The sequence below is a fragment of the Mobula birostris genome, chromosome 15 (assembly GCF_030028105.1).
Source record: "Mobula birostris isolate sMobBir1 chromosome 15, sMobBir1.hap1, whole genome shotgun sequence".
In the NCBI taxonomy this organism is placed as follows: domain Eukaryota; kingdom Metazoa; phylum Chordata; class Chondrichthyes; order Myliobatiformes; family Myliobatidae; genus Mobula; species Mobula birostris.
In genome coordinates this window covers 7063952-7090793 of record NC_092384.1, presented here as the reverse complement: position 1 = coordinate 7090793, position 26842 = coordinate 7063952, and the positions used below count along the sequence as shown (strand labels likewise).

The 26842-nt window shown below is 41.7% G+C and overlaps 1 protein-coding gene across 1 annotated transcript in view; it reads left to right on the top strand.

Annotated features, from left to right (window-relative positions):
- aars1 (alanyl-tRNA synthetase 1) overlaps window positions 1-26842 on the top strand; it is a 63304-nt gene that overhangs the window by 11924 nt on the left and 24538 nt on the right. Inside the window, exons 2-10 of the mRNA XM_072279271.1 lie at window positions 595-758; window positions 3093-3281; window positions 7274-7419; window positions 7997-8188; window positions 8653-8797; window positions 12874-13019; window positions 15402-15510; window positions 22660-22810; window positions 24928-25052. Of these exons, the coding sequence (XP_072135372.1) occupies window positions 615-758; window positions 3093-3281; window positions 7274-7419; window positions 7997-8188; window positions 8653-8797; window positions 12874-13019; window positions 15402-15510; window positions 22660-22810; window positions 24928-25052 (1347 nt within the window). The 5' untranslated portion in view covers window positions 595-614. The remainder of the gene's footprint in view (window positions 1-594; window positions 759-3092; window positions 3282-7273; window positions 7420-7996; window positions 8189-8652; window positions 8798-12873; window positions 13020-15401; window positions 15511-22659; window positions 22811-24927; window positions 25053-26842) is intronic.

The window sequence follows — 26842 nt, the reverse complement described above, 5'->3', positions numbered from 1 at the left end:
CTGAATTGGGTTCATCAGAATTTTGTTTGGAATATGATATGGCTCAGAAGAATAAAATTGTTAAATATTTTATGCTGCACAGCATTAAAATTGGACAAGCTTGCATTTTTATGTTATAAAAAAAAATGAACTGGACATCTTGTCAGGTGAAAGGTGCTCTCCTGGATGAACTTCAGAACATTTAGAAATAATTGAAAAGGGCGGTAACAGAGATGTATATACTCATTTTGTGTATAGTTGATGTTTGAAGTTTGATTTTGGCTGGCTGCTATTGGTCAGCAAATCAATATAGTGAATAGTAGTCTTCATCAGCAAGATCCCAGTCAGATTACCTATCGTGGTGTAAATCAGAGACTGTTATGCTTTCCTTCAGTACTCTTGTCTAGTGACACTTTCACTTTCTATTTCTATAAAATAACTTACTTATATGAATATTAGATGAGAATACTAACTGGTTGCTTTTCTGACACAGAAATTCTACAATGGCCTGTAATGCCAGAGGAATTGTTTCTCATCAATTCGTGACTTTCCATTGGAAGATAAATTGGCATGGAATGAAGTTTAATGTTTTTTATGTACTCTTGTTTTCTGCAGACCCTGTGAATTGCTCCAAGATGGCCTTGCCACTGAGTGCTAGAGAGATTCGCCAGAAATTTATTAATTTCTTTAAACAACACAGCCATGAGTATGTGCACTCCTCAGCAACTGTTCCTCTTGATGACCCCACTCTTCTCTTTGCAAATGCTGGCATGAATCAGGTAAGACAACAGACTGCCACATTACTGTGGATGTTCTTAATCTCTCTGCCCTTGAAATTACGCCACATTAGTATTTATGTGCCACGCAAAATGCTGGAGGAATTCAGCAGGCCAGGCAGCATCTATGGAAAAAAAGTAGAGCTGATGTTTTGGGACGAGACCCTTCAGCAGGAATTGGCCTGAAACGTTGACTGTACTTGTTTCCATAGATGCTGCCTAGCTTGCTGAGTTCCTCCAGCTTTTGGTGTGTTTTACTTGGATTTCCAGCATCTGTAAATTTTCTCGTTTGTTAGAATTTATGTATAACTCAGTTTTATAAATTAGTTGGGCATTAACCTGTAACTGTTCAGGCTTATGTCCAATTTGCCATTGCATTTTCAAAGTCAATGTTGAATTTATTGTCATATCAACATATGCACACGTGCAGTGGAAAAGCTTGCAGCAACATCATAGGCAATAGCATCATATAAGCAGTATTCACATGTAAACATAAGTGGTACACAGTCTTTACAAGAAAGAACAAATGGATAATTAGTCGATGTTAGTGCAGTGACCAAACTGTTTTGCTAAACTGTTGTGATTTGGATTTTGCCAGTTGGTTCAAGAACCAAATGGTTAAAAGGAAAGAGCTGTTCTTTAGCTTGCTGGTGCGGGACTTCAGGCTCATGCACCTCCTGCCCGATGATAGTAAAGAAATGGTGGCGTGGCCCAAATGGTGGGGATCTTTGATGATAGATATTGCCTTCTTGAGGCATTGCCTCCTGTAGATACGACTAATGATGGGGAGGTAAACACAGGGAATTCTGCAGACACTGGAAATTCAAGCAACACACATCAAAGTTGCTGGTGAATGCAGCAGGCCAGGCAGCAACTTTGATGTGTGTTGCTCTAATGATGGGGAGGAATGTGTCTGGGATGTATCTTGTGTACTGGGCAGGCCACAATGTAGAATGGATGAAGAATAGCCTTTAGCGCTCTTGTCCCAGAGTACCAAACATTTTTCTTCCCTTTACAATGTTGAACTATTTCTATTTCCCTCGCTACTAATCATCAAGCTTGTAAACCTGGGTTTCTCTACCTCTCTCTGCAAGTGGATCCTCAACTTCCTTATCAGGAGACCACAATCGTGGATTGGTAATACATCTCCTCGCAGACAATTGACACAAGCCATCTCAAGAATGCGTGCTTAGTCCTCTGCTGTACTCTCTGCACACTCACGACTATGTGGCTAGACACAGCTCAAACATCTATAAATTTGCTGATGACTCCATAGTTGTAGCATAATCTCAGATGGTGTCAAGGTGGTATACAGGCATGAGATAGTTCAGCTGGTTGAGTGGTGTCACAGCAATAACTTTGTACTCAGTACCAGTAAGACCAAGGAATTGTTCATGGACTTAAGAGAGGGGAAGTTGGTAGAACACTCAGCAGTCCTCATTGAGGGGTCAGTGGTGAAAAGAGTGAGCAGGTTTAAGTTTGTGGCACCAGTATCGTAGAGGATATATCTTCGTCCCAACACATTGATGCAATGCTGAAGAAAGCGCATTTACAGCTCTGTTTCATTAGGAGTTTGAGGAGATTTGGTATTTCAGCAAGTACTCTTGCAAATTTCTGTGGGTATACAGTGGAGAGCATTCTGACGTATCATAGCCAGGGATGGAAGCTCCAGTGCACAGGATTGTAAGAGGTTGTCAGAGTCCTCCGGAACCATTCCAAAATCTAGTGATTCTTAAAAGATCATTACTAATGCCTCCACAATTTCTTCAGCTGCCTCCTTTGGAATTCTGTGGTGCAGTCCATCTGGTCTTGGGTGACTTATCTACCTTCAGACTTTCCAACTTCCCAAGCACCACCTCCTTATTAGTAGCAACAACGCTCATTTCTACTCCCTGACATTCTCACATTTCTGTCATCCCACTAATGTCTTCCACAATGAAGACTGCACAAAATACTTATGAAGTTTGTCTGCCATTTCTTTGTCCCCCATTACTACCTCTCCAGCATCATGTTCCTGTGGTCCAATATCCACTCTCTTTTAGTCCTTGTATATCTGGAAAAACTTCCTGTATCCTCTTTTGTATTATTGGCTAACACTTCATATTTCATCTTTTCTCTCATTATGGCTTTTTAGTTGCCTTCTGTTGGTTTTTAATTGCTTCCCAATCATCCACCATATGTTTTGCCATATTATATGCCCTCTCTGCTTTTATGCTTTGTATGGTTAAATCATAAAAGTTCTGCCAGGAGCTATAAAATGGTAGTTCTAACATCTGTCAATAACTTTTCAGGGAGACTGTTTAAAGTTTTTAATCAGTGACCTTTTTTTCTTCACAGTTTAAACCAATCTTCTTGAACACCATCGATCCATCCCACCCAATGGCAAAATTATTAAGAGCTACAAATACTCAGAAATGTATACGGGCTGGAGGAAAGCACAATGACCTGGATGATGTGGGAAAGGATGTTTATCATCATACTTTTTTTGAAATGTTGGGTTCTTGGTCCTTCGGTGATTACTTCAAGGTAAATCAACTGTTTACATGACAACAGTATTGGATTAGTAAGAAAGGAAAGTGTCATCAATGGCAAAACCAACAACAGCTGGTGGTATCATGATGTTTTAGTCTAATGTGGTATTAGAGGCTGTGAGGAAGGCAACAATTACTGCCCATCCCTAACATACCTTTCAAACGATGCTAATATGCTGTTGCCTTGAACTGCTTCAGCCCTTGCGGTGAAAGTGGCTTTGGGTGGGCTATTCCAGGATTGTTTCCCATTGATGAAACAAGTATTTTCAAGACAAAGCACTGTAATAAAAAGGAACATGCTATAGATTCTCATGTCAGGGAGCATAACTGGAGAAAGAAAGAGAATTCTCAGTGTTTCAAGGTGATTTCCATACCTTAAAACTAGGAAATCAACATTCCCTAAATTGCAGAGGTGGGGGAAGGTTGGGGATGAACAAAGGAAATATCTGTGCCAGCTTGTCAGCCATTAGAGACCGCAGTGGCCCGATGCCATTTGAAGGTTTGCCCGTCGTAGCCCATACATCCAGCAGAGACGCAAGTTGGAGAGGAATAAGAAATGGATCAGAGAGCAGAACAATTAATACTGAACTTGTCGGATACAAAACAGTAGAGATATGAAATAAAACAGCGGATGCAAGAGTGGCATGGTAGCTTGGTGGGGGGGGGAGGCGGGTGACATAGTAGCATAGCAGTTGGTGCAGTGCTGTGCCAGTGACCCGAGTTCAGTTCCACCACTGCCTGTAAGGAGTTTGTACGTTCTCCCGTGTCCGCTGTTCTCCCTCCAATGTTGGGTTTTTCTCCCACATTCCAAAACAAAAGATGTTCAGGTGAGTAAGTTGTGGGCGTGCCATGTTGATACCTGAAGCATGACGACACTGTGAGCTGCCCCAGCACATCCCCGGACTGTGTTGGTCATTGGCACAAATGACACATTTCACTCTGTTTTGATGTAAATACGACAAATAAGGCTGATCTAATCTAAACTACTCAGCATGTCAAGTAACGTCAAATTCTTGGTTTTTTGCTTGATGTTGTCTGTCCCCTGACACCTCAATCTTTCCACCATCTGCTGGGCATGTCAGGAATGTACTGTGATAATTACTGGGTGAGTACAGCTCCAATAATGCTCAAGAATTTCAAAGTCCAGGATAGTGCAACTGCTTGATTAGCATTTCATTGTACATTTTGTGATGTCTCTGGAATTGACTTTATTTCTTACATCCTTTACATACATGAGGAATAAAAATCTTTACATTACTTCTCCGTCTAAATGTGCAATGTGCAATCATAGTAATTTATAATAACTTATAATAAAAATAACAGTCAATGTAATATAGAGTACACTCAAATCAGTGTGAGTTAATTGGTCTGATGGCCTGGTGGAAGAAGCTGTCCAGGAGCCTGTTGGTCCTGGCTTTTATGCTGTGGTACCGTTTCCCGGATGGCAGCAGCTGGAATAGATTGTGGTTGGGGTGACTCAGGTCCCCAATGATCCTACGGGCCCTTTTTACACATCTGTCTTTGTAAACGTCCTGAATCATGGGAAATTCATAACTACAGATGTGCTGGGCTGTCCACACCACTCTCTGCAGAGTCCTGTGATTGAGGGAGGTACAGTTCCCATACCAGGCAGTGATGCAGCCAGTCAGGATGCTCTCAATTGTGCCCCTGTAGAAAGTTCTTAGGATTTGGGAGTCTTTACCAAACTTTGTCAACTGTCTGAGGTGAAAGAGGCGCTGTTGTGCCTTTTTCACCACACAGCTGGTGTGTACAGACCACGTGAGGTCCTTGGTGATGTGGATGCTAAGGAACTTGAAGCTGTTTACCCTCTCAACCCCAGATCCATTGATGCTAATAGGTGTTAGCCCATCTCCATTCCTCCTGTAATCCACAACCAGCTCCTTTGCTTTTCCCCCACCGCACTTCACAGTGTGTACAACATTGTACACAATGTGTTTGTCGTGTCCACAATGCATTGTAGCAGCTTGGGTCTTCTGAATGCTTCCTAGACTCATAACTCTTACCTGGACCTACCTATCAGGGCATAACTCCTACCAGGGCCACAGACGGGGGGTGGGGGGGATCACCACTGCTTTCAAATTGTACACATTCTTCTAATGTAATATATTGCTATACTTTTGCTGGACCAAAATCACAAAGCCTAAAAGTGTGAAAGGGCTTCCATCTGTCACCTCTCTGAGCAGTACATCCCACAGGGCTTGGGTGCAACCAAACCCCATTGAAAGTAGGGCATAGAAGAGTAGATGTTACCTTACATGTGCAAAGTGTCCATCAGGAAAGAGACTGTTATGCACAGTGCTTTGGTAGAAGTACTGAGAGCTGTGTTGGGGAAGGAAAGTAATAAATGCAGTACGTGTATCTGAACAGCATTGAAGTCTTCATTTAAGGTCAGTGCCTCTAGATTATAGTTAGTGACTATACTGCAAAGTTTATTGTTTTTTTCTGGGAGCCACCTCTCTAGGTACAGGATATTTTAGAAATATGCAGTTTGTTGATTATGCTGTAATTACAGTGCAGAAACAGGGGAGTAAGCTCAATTCATCCATTCCGGTGTTTACAATGCACATGTGCCTCAACCCTCTTTGGCCAACCTTCCTCAAATGTTTACCCAATTACATAGGACACTACCACACTCTCGGATCATTCTATCCCTTCTGTTCTACATAGCCCTCCATTTTTCTGTCATCCATTGGCTTATCTAAGTATTTCATAAATGTCCCTGATGTATCTGCCTCTACCACTACCCCTGGCAATGTGTTCGACATACCCACCACTCTTTGGGTTAAAAAAAAACAAACAAGCACTTAATGTCAGACCCTCCCCCATCCCCAATAATTTCCTCCAGTACCCTTAAAATTATGCCCCCTCATACAATCCATTTCTGCCCTATTCTGGTTATCTACTCGAACTCAGCCTCTTATCATCTTGTACACCTCTATTAATTCACCTGTCATCCTTCTCCTCTCCAAAGAGGAAAAGCCCTATCTTGCTCAACCTATTTTCATAAGACATGTTCTCTAATCCAGGCAGCATCCTGATAAAGCTTCCACATCTTTCCTATAATGAGATGACCAGAACTAAACACAATATTCCAAATGTGGGCTAAATAGTTTTACAGTGCTGGAATATTACCTTGCGGCTCTTGAAATCAATCCCCCGACTAATAGAAACATAGAAAATAGGTGCAGGAGTAGGCAATTCGGCCCTTCGAGCCTGCACCGCCATTTATTATGATCATGGCTGATCATCCAACTCAGAACCCCGCCCCAGCCTTCCCTCCATACCCCCTGACCCCCATAGCCACAAGGGCCATATCTAACTCCCTCTTAAATATAGCCAATGAACTGGCCTCAACTGTTTCCTGTGGCAGAGAATTTCACAGATTCACCACTCTCTGTGTGAAGAAGTTTTTCCTAATCTCGGTCCTAAAAGGCTTCCCCTCTATCCTCAAACTGTGGCCCCTCGTTCTGGACTTCCCCAACATTGGAAACAATCTTCCTGCATCTAGCCTGTCCAATCCCTTTAGGATCTTATACGTTTCAATCAGATCCCCCCTCAATCTTCTAAATTCCAATGAGTACAAGCCCAGTTCATCCAGTCTTTCTTCATATGAAAGTCCTGCCATCCCAGGAATCAATCTGGTGAACCTTCTTTGTACTCCCTCTATGGCAAGGATGTCTTTCCTAATGAAGGCCAACACCTTTCATCTTAACAATTACTACTTGAATACATCTGTGCTCTTCAGCCCAATGGCTTCAACTTATTGTACCTATCCTATCTAATGTTCATTGTCTCTGATCTGCTCTCACTTGTAAATGGGAGCATCTTTATATTAATCTTCAGTTAAAATACCATTCAAATTGCAGTTTCCTTCAAACTAAAAGATATATTTCAGACCATACTTGTAGAAGTCAATCTAGAGTGATTCAGTCTGTGTGGATACTCTGATTCCCTTCATCCATGTAGGAACTGGCTTGCAAAATGGCCTTGGAACTGTTGACGGAAGAGTTTGGAATCTCCATCGACAGGCTTTACGTGACTTACTTTGGAGGGGATGAAAGAGCTGGGCTGGAGCCAGATCTTGAATGCAAGCAGGTCTGGACAAACCTAGGGTGAGATTTCCCTTTTACATTTCTATTTCCATTCCAGCTAGATCTTCCATTATGTAATTTGAGGAAGCCTGTATATCTACTAGGTTGAACCGGGCTGGAGTTCAATCGAAATATTTTCCCTTGGAACTTTTTCAATATCATAGCAGAGCTGGTCATGAAAGAACATTATAAGGATTTTCCTTTTCAGTGATGGATACTTATAGTTTCCCAGCATTTATTTTAAATTCTTCAACTGCACATACAAGCAGAATGAATTTAAAATCGGTCAATCTAAAGATTAAATTCTCCTCTATTCATGTTTATTGTTGGCCCAGCTGTGATTGTAGACTTGAGAGGTAGTTCCGAAATTATCCTGGCATTTGTGACAGCCATTCAATAATCATATGATGGAACCCTACAATTTGTTGGGTACTGTATTTAGAAGTATTTAAAGATAAACCTTTTCAATTGTATCCTTTACAGTTGAAGAAAAAATACTTGTTGCTTTGAATTAAACAGAATGGTGTCTGTAAAATACACAGAGCTTGGTGTCTTTCTGCATTTGTATTAAATCTAGTTAACTTTTTATTTTTACCAGAATGGCAGAAGAAAGGATTCTGCCAGGCAGCATGAAGGATAACTTCTGGGAGATGGGTGACACTGGCCCTTGCGGCCCATGCAGTGAGATACATTACGATCGTATTGGAGGACGTGATGCTGCTCACCTGGTCAACATGGATGACCCTAATGTTCTGGAGGTCTGGAATCTTGTGTTCATTCAATTCAACAGGTAAAATTGTAACCCTATGTACTATATCTTCATCCAACTCTCCTGTTCATATTTAAAGAACTACTCTCTTAATATTGTTAGTTATGGTATGTAAAGTCCATGTGGCCAAGTAAACTAATGTTAATTCCCTTTCTTCTTACCTGTTCTCTAAAGTGCTGCAATTGAGTTCTATCTGTCAGTGGGTGCCTACTTAGGCCTTGTGGCATGTAAAATTTTAAATTTCTAGCAGAAATGGGATAAATTTGCCCAGTGCTTTTATTAGCTGCCTTTAGATATCATTGAGTTCATTACCAATAAATTGGTGCACGAGAGATCTAATTTTTTAAAAAATTCCTTGGGAATTGACAGTTGGTTTGGTGTATCATGGGTATTGAGTATTTCTTCTTAGTTTGCTGTGGTAGAACTAAATAATTTTGCATATGTATTTCTGGTAATGAACTGATTGCCTGTTTGCATTTCTTTAGAGAGAGCGATGGCAGTCTGGAACCCCTGGCCAAGAAGAGCATTGATACTGGAATGGGTTTTGAGCGGCTAGTATCAGTCCTACAAGGCAAGATGTCAAATTATGACACAGACTTATTTTTGCCTTATTTTGAAGCAATTCAGAAAGTAAGTTCTGAAAAATGCTCATTTTATGACCTGTGGTTTCAATTTGTGGTTATTACCGTTAATCAATTTCTGTCCATACATCATGGCTTTGCTCTCCATGAGAAATAGTAGCAGTAATTCATTCAATTCTTGGCTCCTGCTTAAATATTTATAAGATCGCATCTAATCTTTTGCCTTAGTGCTACTTTTCTTTAATAACCCCATCTCCCTTGATTTCCTTAATATCCAAAAATCTATTGATCTCTGCATTTAGCATGTTATGTCTCATAAGGATTGAATACATTTCAATGAAATCACATTTCATTCTTCCAAATTGTAAAGTATGTAGCCCAAGTTTCACTTTGTAGCACAAACCTGTATTTAGCAATCAATCTGGCAATCATTGCCCTCTCTTTATCCAAATATATTCTTCTTTGGGTGGGGAAACCAGATTTGTACACATTGTTCTTGGTGCCGCCCCGCCAGCTTGTCAGTAGTCTGCACCAGCAATTTGGTTGGGAAGACTGGGTGGTACATCCAAATTTCCTGATGCTGGGTACTTCAAAAGGCTTTAGAAAATATCACTGGAAAAGAAAGAACAGGATAGTAACATGTGAGGTCATCCTATTTATAATTGGCTTGAGATTTGACGTTATCAGTGTTTGGAGAGACCTGGGTAGCCTTGTAAATCACTGAAAGTTCAACTCCCATTGCAGCAAGCAGTTCAAAAGGCAAGTAATATATTGTCCCGTATTGCTAGAGGACTTCGATGAAAGACAAATGACCTTCTTGCACTAGAGACTACAGATCTAGAATCTGAAGCAACATTCACAATGCTGGAGTAGCTCACTGGGTCAGATTGTGTCTGAGAGTCCACATTTTGGGTCCAGACCCTTTGTCAGTCTCGACCCAATACCTTGACTATTTCACTCTATGGATACTGCCTGACCCACTCGGTTCCCCGAAAATATCTAGGACCTTGGTAGGGAGTGAGCCATTCAGGACTAAGGTGAAAAGGAATTTCTTCATCCAGATGGTAATGAATCTTAGAAATTCTCTACACGAACATGCTGTGGAGGCTCGGTCATAGAATATATTCAAGTTAGAGTGTGACATATTGCAAGAAAGTAGCCGTATCAGATGTAATCTTATTGACTGGTAGTACAGACATGAGAGGTTGAATGACCCTGGGCTGTTTGTATTGCTGTATAATTGTAACATAGAATGTCTGTATCTTATTTATTTATTTACTTAGAGGTACCACATGGAATAGGCCCTTTGAGCCACTCCGCCCAGCAACCTTGATTTAACTCAACCATGGGACAATTTACAATGACCAATTAACCTACCCTGTATGTCTTTTGGGAGGAAACTCACGCATTGCATGGGGAGGATGTGGAAACTTACAGAGGACATTGGGATTGAACAGTGAATGCCTCAAGCTGTAATAGCATCACACTAACTGCCGCACTACTGTGGCACCCCAACTATCATTGTACCCAAGTTCTTTTGTACTAAAGACCAGGGCACAGTGACCTTCCTAATTGTTTGCCACATCAGTTCGACTGTCTGTTGAATAAGCGTGATTGTTTGTAAAAGATTATTTACGATTGTTTTATCAAGTGTTACAGAAATAGAAACTGAACATGAAAGAGGAGCTGAGAGAACAAAGGAAAGACAAAGGAAAAAGCAGCTGTAGTCTTCTCATACTCAATGTTTCAATGATAAGAATTAACCTATAAAATAGCCCGATCCAAGTGGTGTGACACCTGCTACTGAAAACTAACAGGTTTCTAATATCAGAATTGGCATTTTACTTCAAAACTTTTCAGCTTTTCACTTCAAAACACATGATTATATAAGATCCCAATATTGTAAGCAGTATCTAGAAATGAGCCATTTTCAATGGGATCTTACCACTAAATATATCTCTCCTGTTCTCCATTCTCCACTTCCTACAAGGATCACCTACTCTGTGACTCCCATGTCCATTTGTCCTTCCCAACTGATCTTGAACCCTGGCTTCTTACCCTTGTTTTCCAGTCCTGATGAAGGATCTCTGCTTGAAATCTTGACTGTTTATTCCTCTCTATAGATGCTGCCTGATCTGCTGAGTTTCTCCAGCATTTTGTGTGTGTGTTGCTCTGGATTTCCAGCATCTGCAGAATATCTTGTATTTTAGAAATGAACTTTCCTTATTCCTTCCAAAAAAAATGGCTACAGTAAACTGGTCTTTGTGTTGGATTCTTCCTCCTAATACATACCTGAATTTGCAGATATCATTACTTAAAGGAGATCAACATGAAGTGAGAAGTTCACTACATTTAACTAACAGTTTCACTGTTGACTTCTTTTAAATCAAAACATGCTGTACTTCAACGCCTTCCTCCATTTTGCAACAATCATACGAGACCAATTTATGTAACTGGTAGCATAGCACAACACTATTACAGCTAGGCCATTGGAGTTCGAAGTTCAATCCCAGCATCCTCTGTAAGAGTCTTTGTACATCCTCTCTCTTGAATGCGTGGCTTTTCTGTGGGCCCTCCCACGGTCCAAAGAGCTACCGGGTAGATTAATTAGTCATTGTAAATTGTTCTGAGATTAGGTTAATGTTAAATCAGGGTTGCTGGGCAGTGCGGATCGAAGAGCCAGAATGGTTATTCCACACTGTGTCTCTAAATAGATAGATAAAATTCTGTCTGTCACAGTGATGTCCTGTAGATAGTCACAGAACTACTACTTTTACTACTTTCAAATATGGTTCTGTCTGCAATTAGAACCTGTGATTTACATTATGATGGTATGCTTTTGGATCAATTGAGCCATCTGGTGCTTCACTGTCTTCGAGGGAGCTCAGTGAAGTTTGAAGCAGAGTGTGCAGCCTGGAAGCTTGGAGACGGGGTGTGAGCCCGTAATCGATTCCATTGGTTTTTCTCCAACTGAGGCGTTGAGGGCACAAGCCCATGATCGACTCCATTGTTTTTCTCCAGTTGAGGCGTTGAGGGCGCAAGCCATGATCGACTCCATTACTTCTCTCTAATTGAGATGTTGAGGGCCCAAGTCATGATCGACTCCATTGTTTTTCTCCAATTGAGGCATTGAAGGCACAAGTCCATAATTGATTCTATTCCTTCTCTCCAATTGAGGTGTTGAAGGCACACGTCCATAATTGATTCCATTGCTTCTCTCCATTTGAAGTGTTGAAGGCACAAGACCATGGTCAACTCCATTGCTTCTCTCCAATTGAGATGTTGAGGGTGCAAGCCATGATCGACTCCATTGATTTCCTCCAATTGAGGTGTCAAGCAAGGCTGAAGTTGACAAACAAGTGTTTAGTGCCGTCTGCCTGCTTTTGACCAGTCTTCCTCTCCCTCTCATTAGCTGCTGTTGGAGGAAAGTGCAGGAGTGTTGGGATCCATATTGCAAGCATCATTTGGAGAGGCTCTGGACTCATTTTGGCAGACTTTGAGATCCACGTTGCATGTTTTCCTGGATTCTGGTTACTTTTTTCGCTGATTTTGTGTCGTTGGATTGGGATGATCAATGCGATTTAGGGTGCTTCAGCAAAGAATACTTTGCCCTGTACCTACAATGGCCTAGTGGTGCAACACTGAACTGAACTAGACTGAATACTACTGGACTCCTGGTTTGATGGTTAATATTCTTATGTGTTGTCTGCTTGCTTTTTGCTGTTTGTGCAATTTGTTACTTTTTCGTGTGTTGGGTGTTTGATGTTTTCATGAATGGGTTCCATGGTGTTTCTTTGTTTCGTGACTGCCTGTGGATGACAAATCTCAGACCTCTCAAATCCAGCTATTTTACAGGTTAATTGTTATCACTGGAATATTGTTATCTCTAGTCTGAGGATGAGACAACCTCGACTGTTTATCCTTTGTTGACTCAACGACTCTTTCTTGTTAGTTTTCCATTCTTGTAACACTTAATAAAATGATCCAACACAGCCCTTGCTCTTATGGTGTTTTTAAGGTGTGTTGGGTAAAGTAGCAAAAATGCTGTAAGGTGCTATTCTGATGCCCCCTTTTTCATGCAATTATATTGTAGTGTTAATTTCTAGTTTACTTGTGTATTCCTAGGGAACTGGTGTCAGGCCGTATACAGGGAAGGTGGGAGCTGAAGATGTTGATGGAATTGACATGGCATACAGAGTGCTGGCAGATCATGCACGGACAATAACAATTGCATTGTCTGATGGAGGCAGACCAGATAATACTGGTAGAGGGTAAGTTGGAAAGTAACAAAAATCATGCTGGGTTGTGGAGGATCATTCCAGTTTAAGTTTTAAGTTTAACTGTCATTCAACCAAACACCTAAATACTGTCAAATACAGTCCTCTGGAGTCAAGGTGCAAAGCAAAGAACCGACAGTCACACACAACACGTATAGCACATATAATTATGATGGCAGAAACTGTTCAGTTGTAAAAAAATAATTAAAATAATAATATAGCCCAAGCCTCTTTGGCTGAATATTGTCCTTGAGCCACGTTTCTGCAAGAACCCGCGGCAGTTCCTCATATCACATGGTGCAGGCACAGATGAACGCAGTTTAGCTTGTCTTCTACCGAGCGAATGCTGGAAGCAACAGCAACGGGAGGGCCCATTTCCCAAACCAGCATTACGCAGCCAGCTCTGAGTGTAGAGGACAAATAATTACACCTTTGGTTGGACTGAAAGAGGGGCTGTGTCCGAGTATGCTACCACCTTACCAGTTTACAGTGATTGATGATTCATTGATCGATACATTCAAAATATAAATAGGCAGATCAGGGTATTAATGGAATGAAGGCATGTGGAGATAGGGCAGGGAAATGATACTGAGAAGGAAGGTCATTCATGGTCCTGCTGACTGGCATGGGTTTGAAGGGCTGACTGGGCTGGTATGTTCTTTGCAGTGTTCTTGAGTTTTTATATTAAATATCCATTATTGCAGTAATCCTCAGCAGAGAAGAAATGCAGTGTCTGTTTCAGATCAATGACATTTTGCCACAGCTAGAACTGGTTAGCAATGAGCAGTTAGAACCAGATAAGAAAGGAAAAGCGGGAAATGAACTGAAGTAGGAGATGTATGATAGTACACAGGCAACAGTGTTTCAGTGGCAAAAATAATATTGCAAACTGAAAAGGAATAAAAAATAAAATTTAGTGAAACAAAGGATAGGCCCAATTACAAACAAGAGAAAATCTGCAGAAGCTGGAACACACACAAAATGCTGGAGGAACTCAGCAGGCCAAGCAACATCTATGGAAAGGAGTATAGTTGACATTTTGGGCAGGATTGCAGGAAAGAAAAAGCTGCGGAGTAGATTTAAAAGGTGGGGGGAGGGAAGGGAGAAACATGAGAATATAGGTGAAACCTGAAGTGGGGGGGGAATGAAGTAAAGAGCTGCCAAGTTGATTAGTGAAAGGGACAGAAGTCCATGGAAGAAAGAAAATGGGGGAGGAGCACCAGAGGGAGGCGATGGGCAGGCAAGGAGATAAGGTGAGAGAGAGAAAAGGGGATGGGAATGCAGGAGAGGGGGAGTGGGGGGGATTACCCAAAGTTTGGGAAATCAATGTTCATGCCGTCAGCTGGAGGCTACCCAAACAGAATATAAGGTGGTGTTCCTCCAACCTAGGTGTGGCCTCATCACAACAGTGGAGAAAGCCATGGATGGACATATTGGAATGGGAAGTGGAATTAAAACGGGTGGCCACTGGGAGATCCTGCTTTTTCTGGCGGATAGAGCGTAGGTGCTTGGCAAAACGGTCTCCCAATCTCTGCTGGGTCTCACCGATATACTGGAGGCCGCACCAGGAACACCAGATACGGTAGATGACCCCAGTACACTCACAGGTGAAGTGTTGCCTCACCTGGAAGGACTGTTTAGGGCCCTGAATGGTAGTGAGGAAGGAGATGTTGAAGCAGGTATAGCACTTGTTCCGCTTGCAAGAATAAGTGCCAGGAGGGAGATCTGTGGGGAGGGAAGAAATGGTCACAGTGTATTGCAGAAAGCTGGAAATTGGGCAGGTGAGGGGCTCTTGTAGATCATGAGTATGACTAGGCCCACTTACCCCTTTTCCTTCCCTTCCCCCTCCCCCAACTCTCATCACCTCTCTCTGGTTCTGATCCCTTCCCTCTCTTCTGTGGTCCACTGTCCCCTCCTCTCTGATCCCTCTTCCTTCCGCGCTATGAAGGAGGGCTGCCAGCCAGCTTGTACTCCTTCCCCTCCCCTCACTTTATTTTGGCCCCTCTTCCCTTTTAGTCCCAGCCCAAACTATTTCTCTCCATGGATGTTGCCTGACCTGCTGAGCTCCTCTGTGTGTGCTGTGTATGGCATTGTACCAGCAGCACCAGAGAAAAAATTGTTACTGGCTGCTTCTGTGTATCACCACTGTTTTTTAAACATCCAAGACACTAACAAAGCACCTTTAATTTATGATATATTTTGAGACCATTATCATTACACATTATAAGCAATAGTATGTTGGTGCGAAATGATTGTCAGAGTTGTCTTTTTGCTTATTATAAAAACTTAAACACAGTGAATTGGGCATTAAAGCTTTCAGTGTGATTCTGGTCATAGTAACAGTGCTTTGATACCACTAACACTCCTTCTACCCAGGTATGTTTTGAGGCGGATTTTACGAAGAGCAGTACGATACTCCCATGAAAAATTGAATGCATCAAAGGGATTCTTTGCATCTCTGGTTGACGTGGTGGTAGAATCTTTGGTATGTACATCATTGGTTATTATTGTGGTTGTATGAGTGTTGATCTTGGCACTGAGTCAGCACATTAAAAAAAAAGTGATGTCCTTCTCTAAATGATCCAGCGACAGTTGTTTAGATGTGCTTGTCATGTTGAAAGCTGGTCTGATTTGTCTGTGATTTGTTGACTAGGCTCTTTCAGTCACTGCCCTTGAGCAGAAGGCATTTCCTTTAAGAGTTAGTAGTTTTAGGTAAAGAAAAAAGATTTACTGCCAAGTTTCAAGTATCATCCTGAAACTGCTTTTATTGACCATGTACCTGGCCAGATACTGAAAACCTATGCTGACCAAGTAGATAGAGTGCTCAAAGACATCTTCAACCCGAGGTCCCCACTTACTTCAAGAGGGCTGCAACGTACCAGTGTTCAAGTTGAGCAGGGTGAGCTGCCTCAGTAGTTACCATATGGTAGAACTCACCTCTACTGTATTGAAGTGCTTCAAGAGATTAGTTATGGCTAGAATTAACTCCTGCCTGAGTAAAGACCTGGAACCTTTGTAATGTGCCTACCACCTCAAGTCTACAGTGAGCACAATCTCATTGGCACTCAGACAACCAGAAAACATACATCAGGCAGCTACTTATTAATTCCAGCTTGGCATTCAATGCTGTCATTCTGTCAGTACTAATCAACAAGCTTCAAAACCTGAGCCCCTGTACCTCTCTCTGCAACTCCCTCCTTGCTGACAATCAACACAGGAGAACCTCAAGGATCAAGCTTGGCTCACTTGCTGTATGTTCATGACCATGTGGCTAAGCACAGCTCAACTGCCATCTATAAGTTTGCCAATGGCACCACTGTTGTTGGTAGAATCTCAGGTAGCGATGAGGAGGCCTAATGGACCCGACACATTGATGCAATCACCGAGAAGGCATGGCAGCAGTTCTGCTTTGTTTGGAGTTTGGAGAGGTTCATTATGTCACCAATCTCTCTTGCATTGGAGAGGATTCTGACTGGTATAGAGTCACCACTGCATGGGATTGCAACGGGCTGCAGATGGTAATAGACTCAGCCAGCTCCACACAGGCACAATCATAGGGTTATAGAACACTGCAGCATAGAAACGGGTCCTTCAGCCCATCTAACCAATGCTGAACCAGTAATCTGCCTGGTCTCATTGACCTGCCCTCCATATCCCTCATCCATGCACCTATCCAAGTATCTCTTAAATGTTGAAATTGCACCCATATCCACCACTTGCTTTGGTAGCTCATTCCACACACTCACCACCCTCTGAGTGAAGAAGTTCCCCCTCATAGAACCATAGAAACTACAACACAGAAACAGGCCTTTTGGCCCTTCTTGGCTGTGCTGAACCATTTTCTGCCTAGTCCCACTGACCTGCACACGGACCATATCCCTCCATACACCTCCCATCCATGTATCTGTCCAATTTATTCTTAAACGTTAAAAAAGAACCCGCATTTACCACCTCGTCTGGCAGCTCATTCCATACTCCCACCACTCTCTGTGTGAAGAAGCCCCCCCTAATGTTCCCTTTAAACTTTTCCCCCCTCACCCTTAACCCATGTCCTCTGGTTTTTTTCTCCCCTTGCCTCAGTGGAAAAAACCTGCTTGCATTCACTCTAACTATACCCGTCATAATTTTATATACCTCTATCAAATCTCCCCTCATTCTTCTACGCTCCAGGGAATAAAATCCTAACCTATTCAACCTTTCTCTGTAACTGAGTTTCTCAAGTCCTGGTAACATCTTTGTAAACTTTCTCTGCACTCTTTCAACCTTATTTATATCCTTCCTGTAATTTGGTGACCAAAACTGAACACAATACTCCAGATTTGGCCTCACCAATACCTTATACAACCTCATCATAACAGTCCAGCTCTTATACTCAATACTTTGATTAATAATTAATCATGTTCTCCTTAAACATTTCACCTTTCACCCTTAACCCATGACCAATAGTTGTAGTCTCATCCATCGTCGGTGGAAAAAGCCCATCTGCATTTACCCTATCTGTACCCCTCATAATTTTGTACAACTCCATCAAATCTCCCCTCAATCTTCTATGTTCTAGGAAATAAAGTTCTAACCTATTCACCCTTTCCCTCTTGCTCAGCTTGTCAAGACCCAGCAACATTCTTGTAAATTTTTTTTGCACTCTTTCAATCTTATTTACATCATGCCTGTAGGTAAGTGACCAAACCTGCATACAATACTCCAAATTAGGCCTCACCAACATCTTGTACAATTTCAACACAACGTCCCAACACCTGTACTCAATACAATGATTTACGTAGGCCAATGTGCCAAAAGCTTTCTTTACAACCCTAGCAATCTGTGCCACCACTTTCAAGGAATTATACGTCTGTATTCCCAGATCCCTCTGTTCTATCGCACACCTCAGTTCCCTACCCTGGTGAGTCCTCCCAAAGTGCAACATCTCACACTTGTCTGCATTAGATTCCATCTGCCATTTCTCAGCCCATTTTTCCAGCTGATCCAGATCCTCCTGATAGCTTTGATATCTTCCTCGCTGTCCACTACACTCCCCTCCCCCCCTCCCAAATTTGCTAATTCAGTTTACCACATTATCATCCAATTCACTGATATAACCTTTTTTGCACTGCGGACCGGTTTAATATTGACCGGCTGACCGGGGGTGCGGGGGGGGGGGGGGGGCGGTGTTCAAGTAGGGTTAAACTCACCTCAACATGTCTTTTACAGTTAGGGTTGCCAACTTTCTCACTCCCAAATAAGGGACAAAAGTAGCAGTCAAATCCCAGGACACTTTACCCCCGAAAGACTACCATGACCATGAAGCCTTGCGTGGGCACCTGTGTGCGTATGCGTGTACGTGCTGGTCTTTTCGCCACAAATCGGTTTTGCCTTCATCTTCCGGACTTATCATATTTATCATATCATTCCTGCTTTTACTATATGTTAGTGTTATTTTCAGTTTTATGTGTTATTTGGTAGGTTATTTTTTGGGTCTTGGAACACTCAAAAATTTTTCCCATATAAATTAATGGTAATTGCTTCTTCGCTTCATGCCATTTCGGCACAAAAGGTTTCATAGGAACGCTCTATCTTAGCGGGGCAAATACGGGACAAACCAATTTAGCCCAATATATGGGATATCCCGGCAAATACAGGACAGTTGGCAACCCTATGTTCAAGTTCAACAGTGCGTGACAGGGAATGAGGAAAGGTGCAGCTGACTCATATTGTTTCCTCACGGCCCAGTAGCACATGCTTCGCAGCCCGGTGGTTGGGGACCACTGATATAGACGACAAACATAACAGACCCAGCACCAATCCCTGCAGCACACTAATCACATGCCTCCAGCCAGAAAGACAACCATCTACTACCATTCTGGCATATCTAATCTATTTTACTACCTCATCTTGAATGCCAACTGACTGAACCTCCTTGACCAACCTCCCATGTGGAACTTTGTCAAAGGCTTTGCTAAAGTCCATGTTGACAACATCCACTGCCTTGCCTTCATCAACTTTCCTGGTAACGTCTTCAAAAAAACTCTATAAGATAGAAAAAGGATCTAGTGCTTTCTCAGCCTATATAACATTATCTATTAGGTTAGACAAAAATTTCCAAGGTGGCTATCCCTTATCAGTCCATGTCTATTGAAATACTCATACGGTCTCTTAGAATACCTTCCAATAACTTTCTCACTACTGATGTCAGGCTCAACTGTCTATAGTTTCCTGGTTAATTCTTAGAGCCCTTCTTAAAAAACGGAACATTACAAGCTATCCTTCAATCCTCTGGCATCTTACCCTGGCTAAAAATGTTTTAAATATCTCTGCAATATCTGCATTAGCCTCGCACAGGGTCCAAGAGAACACTTTGTCAGGTCCCGGGGATTTATCCACCCTAATATGCCTCAAGGCAGCAAACACCACCTCCAGTGTAATCTATATAGGGTCCATGACCTCGCTGCTGTTTTGCCTCGCTTTTATAGACTCTTTGTCAGTTTCCTGAGTAAATACAGATGCAAAAAATCCATTTAAGATTTCCCCCATCTCTTTTGGCTCCTCGCCTAGATAACCGCTGTGATCTTTCAGAGGACCAATTTTGTCCCTTGCTATTATTTTGCTCTTAATATATCTGTAGAAACCCTAAGGATTCCCCTTCATCTTGTGTGCTGGAGCAACCTCAGACCTTCTCTTAATCCTCTGAATTTCCTTCTTTAAGTGTTCTCTTGCATTCCTCAAATACCTCATTTGTTCTTACCTGCCTATACCTGCTATGCACACCCTTTTTCTTAACCAGGGCCTCGATATTGCTCTTAAATCAAGGTTCCCTATGTTCGTTGTCCTTGCCTTTTATTATGACAGGAACATAAATCTGTGCACTCAAAAAGTTTCACTTTTGAAAGTCTTCCACTTGCCCAATACACCTTTGCCAGAAAACAACCTGTCCCAGTACAAACTTGGCAGATCCTTTCTGGTGCCATCAAAATTAGCCTTTCTCCAATTTAGAATTTCAATCTGAGGACCAGTATTATCCTTTTCCATGATTACCTTAAAACTAATGGTATTGTGATCACTAGACGCAAAGTGTTCCCCTACACAAACTTCTGTCACCTGCCCTGTCTCATTCTCTGATACAAGATCTAGTGTCTAACTGGGACTTGTGTGTACTGATTAAGGAACCTTTCCTGAACACACTTGACGAACTATCCCATTCTGCCCTTTTACAGTACGAGTCCTGGAGAATATGTGTAAAGTTAAAATCACCTGTTACTGTAACCTTGTGTTTCCCTGTAATCCCTCTACAAATTTGTTCCTCTAAATCCCAGGTGGTCTATAATGTAATCCCATTGTTCCTCAGTTCTACCCATAAAGCGTCACTCGACAAGTTCTTCAGTCTGACCGGACTGAGCACTGCCCTGGCAGTTTTCCTGACTCATAATGTCACCTTTCCCCTTTAATCCCTCCTGCTCTGTCACGTCTAAAACAATGGAACCTGCCGCACTGAGCTCCTGCGACCAAGTCTTGCTAATGGCTGCAATGTCATAGTTCCATGTGACACTACCTCATTATTTGCACTATTTTTGTATTTCATAGTAATTTTTAAGTCTTTGTACTAACGTTCCCTCTTAATTAAGTTTTACAACTGCATAGACCACCCATTGCTCTGAGCATGAAATTTTTACATGGCCTGAGAACTGCGTGGCATTTTCAATGTTCTTTTTGTAATTGGCATACTATAAATATTTAGAATGAAATTGAAAAATGACTTCTGATTTTATTTATTAATTGAAGGGTATAATGAAATACAATACAACAAAGAAAATCTTTCACATTTCATAAACTTTCTCTGGCCATCTGCGTGGCAACAGAGTGTGCGCGGGAACATTTGAGTTACTGCGTGGCTGCACACCTGTGCAGCTTCAAGTACTTTGCACTGCATTGCTTCTGCAGAATAACAAAGTTCATGTCACACAAATCAGTAATAATAAACTTGATCTTAAAAATTAAATGTGGCTTATCATGTACCATTTTCTTCTCCCTAAGCAACCTATTTACCATAGTGTAAGAAATTCACTTCTAAATCTAAAGAGATGTATAAAGAATTTCAATAGGTACAAAGTACATTTAATGACAGAGAAATGTATACAATATACATCCTGAAATTCTTTTTCTTCACAAACATCCACGAAAACAGAGTACTGCCCCAAAGTATAGTCATAGTCATACTTTATTGATCCCGGGGGAAATTGGTTTTCGTTACCATAAATAATAAATAGTAATAAAACCATAAATAATTAAATAGTAATATGTAAATTATGTCAGGAAATAAGTCCAGGACCAGCCTATTGGCTCAGGGTGTCTGACCCTCCAAGGGAGGAGTTGTAAAGTTTGATGGCCACAGGCAGGAATGACTTCCTATGACGCTCTGTGCTGCATCTCGGTGGAATGAGTCTCTGGCTGAATGTACTCCTGTGCCCACCCAGTACATTATGTAGTGGATGGGAGACATTGTCCAAGTACGAATGACAGTTAAATACTTGAATCCCAAAGCCCACCCAACTCTCCCCTCCCACATATAAGCAGCAGCAAAGCAATGATTCCCCCCTCCCCCCACCAGCAAAAAAGCATTGGCACCCCCCCACCAAGCACTCATGTGCAGCAAAGCATCAGTAAAGATACAGACCTGCAGTACCCCAAAGACTACTCGTTCACCCGGTAATTCAACATACCACAGACTCTCTCTCTCTCTCTCTCCCTAATAAGGGAAAAAGAGGTGACCCCATTTTACAGCATGAGGGGAGGCATAACAAAGCAACTCGTTGATTTATGGTGTTAAAAGTCTGCTGCATCATTTTTTCCGAGCTCAGGTCTCTGGGCACACAGCCAGCAGCCAGCTGGCTGCTTATGATCTTCCGTGTACTCCCACGACGCATCAGGCGGTGGCACCGGCCTCAAGTCCGCCCGCCTCCAGAGCCACAAAAATCCGGCACCCTGAAGGTGCACTAGTCTCCCAGGCCGCATCCTTGGCGTATTGAAATGCGGCCTGTCATGAGGCCCCGAGAGTGGGCCCCATTTCTGCAAAGAACCGAAGTCTGTGTAACTCCAGGTCATGGTCTTCAAAAGAACCTTGAAAAGGGGAAAAAGAGATATCAAAGATAGAAATAGAGCTGTTCCTGAAGATGCAAGCAAAGGAGTTGCCGTTAGGTGCCGTCCTCCTCCTCGGCTCTGCCCATTAATAGCATAACTTATGTTTAAAATGACAGGCATGAAGTTCTTGTTATCCACCAGTGACAGATATTAAATAACTGGATACAACCTGTTCTCTCCTTTCTACCTAACACACCCCTCAAACATATACGTGGCCTTAAATATTCTAAAAGCATTAACACAGTTCTTAAATGTATTAACAGATTTTGATACAGAAATGGAAATGATGCTTTTGATACTTATATTCCATGCATTCAATGATTTTAAAATCACAAGATGCAGCTACGCAAACGAAGACTGCTTTCTGTTAGATCACACAGCAAAGAGCCATGGCACTTCTGTGTTTTATTTAAGATGGATGGTTCTGATCCGTAAGAGCGTGGATCCACAGACAGCAAATCGGCAAATTATGCGGACTGAGTATAGTTTGTTATTTTATGTTTAGGGAGATGCATTCCCAGAGCTTAAAAAAGATCCAGATATGTTGAAGGATATTATTAATGAAGAGGAGGAGCAGTTCTTGAAAACACTAAACAGGGGGAGGCGGATCCTTGAGCGGAAGATCCAGAGCTTGACTGATAATAAAATCATACCAGGTTAGTAAAGAAACATTTATTGAACAACAGATTTAAAGCTGGTTCCTGAATTGTGAGTACTTCGGCTTTTCTGTTACTATGAAGCACATTGATGAAGGTGAAGCAATGGATGTGGTGTACATGGATTTTAGTAAGACAGTTGATAAGATTCCCCATGGCAGGCTTATTCAGGAAATCAGGAGGCATGGAATCCAGGGAAGCTTGACTGTGTGGATAGAGAATTGGCTTACTCATGGAAGGCAGAGGGTGCTGGCACATGGAGCATATTCTTGCCTGAAGGTCAGTGACCAGTGGTATTCCACAGGGATCTGATCTGGGAAGCCTGTTCTTTGTGATTTTTCAAAATGACAGATGAAGTTGAAAAGTGGGTTAGTAAGTTTGCAGATAAATGCAAAGGTTGGTTGGGTTGTGGATAGTGCAGAAGGCTATCATAGTTTACAACAGGATTGACAGGATGAAGGGCTGTATAGAGAAGTAGCAGATGGAGTTCAACCCAGAAAAATGTTAGGTGGTCACTTTGGAAGGTTGAATTTGAAGGCAGAATACAGGCTTAATGGCAGGATTCTCAGCAGTATGGAGGAACAGAAGGATCTTGGGATCCATGTCCATAGATCCCTCAAGGTTGCTGTGCAACAGCAGGATTGTTAAAGAAGACATATGGTGTGTTGGCCTTCGTTAGTCGTGAAATTGAGTTCAAGAACCCCTGGTTGGACCATGCTTGGAATATTGTATTCGGTTCTGGTCGCCTCATTATAGGAAGGATGTGAAAGCTTTAGAGAGGGTGCAGAGTAGATTTACTAGGATGCTGCCTAGATTAGAGCACGTTTCTTACGAGGATAGGTTGAGTGAGCTAGGTCTTTTCTCTTTGGAGTGAAGGAGGATGAGAGGTGACTTGACAGAGTTGTGCAAGATAATGAGAGGCATAAATCAAGTGAACAGCCAGAGACTTTTTCCCTGTGCAGCAATCGCTAGTACAAGGGGACATGATTTTTAAGGTGATTGGAGGGAAGTATGGGGAGGGGGTTATCAGAAGTAAGTTTTTTTTAAACATGTGGAATGCCCTGCCAGGGGTAGTGCTTGAGGCAGATACATTAGGGACACTTAAGAAACTCAGGCACATGGTAGAAAAATAGAGGACTATGTAGGAGGGAAGAGTTAAATGATCTTGGAGCAGGTTAAAAGGTTGGCACAACATCGTGAGCTGAATGGCCTGTACTGTGTTGTAACACTCCATGTTTTATGAAGGTACAATTCCGTTTCTTCTGAAGGCACTGTCCAAAGCTCGAGCATTGAAATCCCCTATGGTTAACCCATCTTCCCACATTTAAGTGAAAACTACTTATAGAGTAAATATGACAACAAGAATAATTCAAAAGGGTCAGTAACCAGACACCATTGATTTAAGGTATTGGCAGAAGTACTAGTGAAAAGATGAGAATTTTATTTGGTGCAGAATGTGCTAGTTAAAATGATAGAGGATGGGAATTCACCAATTTTGATTGCTTTACTATGCTTACAGTTGCATGAGCCCCAACCTCTGGAATTGCCTCCTTGCTCTTCTAACTCTTAGCAAAGATGCTCCCTTGAAGCCCACTTGGAGTATTTGGTCACCTCTGCTGTTTTCTGGAGCAGCCCATTTCAAATATTGTCTGACAAAGGTGCTGGGTACATCATGCCACTTTAAAACAGCAGAATGAGGCCAAGTTATTTTTGTGGGGCAGCTGCTAACACTCGTAGAGCTGCAGTAAGCCTAAGCATATATTTCAGGCGGACAAAAAGATTTTACTATTGGGGACACAGTAAATTCAGTCATAGTATGAGAACATAATTAAGTTGAATGATAAATTGTTGCATCTGATTTTTTTTTGTTTGAAGATTATCTCGTACATAAAGACATAAGCAACCCCATTTCTTTCTTTCTGCCTCTTGAGTATGAAATCATGAATTCTCAGGTGCTGTCTCCTGATCTTTTCAGTAATCATTGTTGGCTGAAGGGGTATTTCAGACATTTTTAATCATTTTATAAGGCAAAGGCAAAAGAATCAATGCCCAGTGCATTTTGCACTTGATTTCTTTGCATGTGATGATGTAGCATGTGATTATATTTTTGTCCCCAGGTGATACAGCTTGGTTGCTTTATGACACCTATGGATTTCCTGTGGATTTAACTGGACTGATCGCTGAAGAGAAGGGACTCTGTGTAGACCTGGAGGGCTTTGAGGAAGAGAAAAAAGCTGCTCAAGTATGTTTGTGGGTGCACTTACGATGTTGCAATGCAGATATTGGTTGATTAGTAGCTCTTCATTGCTCTGATTTGTTTATGAGTTATGCTAGAAAGTTTCTGAACTGTTTTACCTTGAGCTTGTTTTGCAGAAGATGCAAATTGACATTATCTGATGAAGTTGGGTTGCTGAAATATTTTGAGTATATGATCTTTCCACACTGCATCATTTATTTGTGCTGTTTGTATTATTAACTATACTTACTAAAAAAAACTAGAATTCTTCAGGTGAAGTTAATTCTAGCCAAGATTTATCCTCCAATCATCACTGCTACAGCAGATGATCTGGTTGCTAATCTGCACTTCAATGCTTGCGATATGCTATAAAGCACTGGAATGTCCTGAGGTCAAAATATAATCAAACAAAATATTTTGTATGAATTATTTACCATTCAGTGATAAAAGTGCTTTAGTAATTTTGTGAAAGTTATTTCTTGACAATGGCAGATATTTGTTAACTTTTGAAGTTAAGGTGTTTGGAAAAAGCAATGGATATAAGTTTGATTTCAGAATTTAAGAGAAGTTTGGATGAGTACTTGGATGGAGGGGATACGGAGGGCTTTGGTCCAGATGCAGGTTGATGGGACTAGGCAGAATGATAGTTTGGCAAGGAGTAGATGGGCTGTAGGGCCTGTTTCTGTGTCTCCTGACTCTATGGCTCTAAAGGATTTGCCAGGGGTTGCTCAGAAGAAAATAAAGTTGTTGTGTAGTGTGAGGAAAGGTGTGAATTTATCTAGAAATCATCCATATTTATAAATAAACCCCTGCAAATTGCTGTATATTGTAATTGGAATGACTTGTGGACTACTTGAATACAAAACTACAAACAGCATGTTGTGGAGCAACGTTGAGCATTTTTAAATAGGTGATTGTACTGTGGACCTAGCTGGAAGAAAGCAGCAAGAAGCAGGACTTATCCTGATTTGACTGTATTGAAATGCGTGCAGCTTTTGGCGAAATGTTCGCTGCCCCCTTAAAGGGCATGGGATTGGAGTTGTACTTGGTAACAAATGATCAAGTTTAACATGAACTGAGTTTCAGAAATAGCCATGATTAGGTTGGTTAATTTTAAGGTCAAATTATACCCAGTGAGTTAATATTTAAAACACTAATTATACCAGAGTTTGGCCAGCAGAGGGTAATCTCTGCAGTCAGCAAGCTGAATCTAAGGTATTTCCCTGACTCTTAACTTTGCCTCGACTCATTTACAGAACACCTCATCCATGTTTCTTCCGAACTTAGCTATTCCAGCACTGCCTTGGCCAGCATATCATTTTGCTTCAAGAAATAGCACGCTCAAAACTGGTACTCTTACCCCAACTTAGCACATGCTTTTCACTGTGAAGCCTCTTAACCTATGTTGATAATAGCTTGGTTTAAAAATTTCCATCTGTTTTTAAATCCCATTTGCTTCAAAAAGGCAACAATTATACTAGTGCCGAAGAAGAATATTGTGAGCTGCCTTAATGACAATTGCCCAGTAGCACTCACATCTACAGTGATGAAATGCTTTGAGAGGTTGGTCATGGCTAGACTGAACTCTTGCCTCAGCAAGGACCTGGACCCATTTGCAATTTGTCTATCACTGCAATAGGTCAACAGCAGATGCAATCTCAATGGCTCTCCACACAGCTTCAGACCACCTGGACAACAACATGCTGTTCATCGACTGTAGCTCAGCATTTAATACCATCATTCCCACAATCCTGATTGAGAAGTTACAGAACCTGGGCCTCTGTACCTCCCTCTGC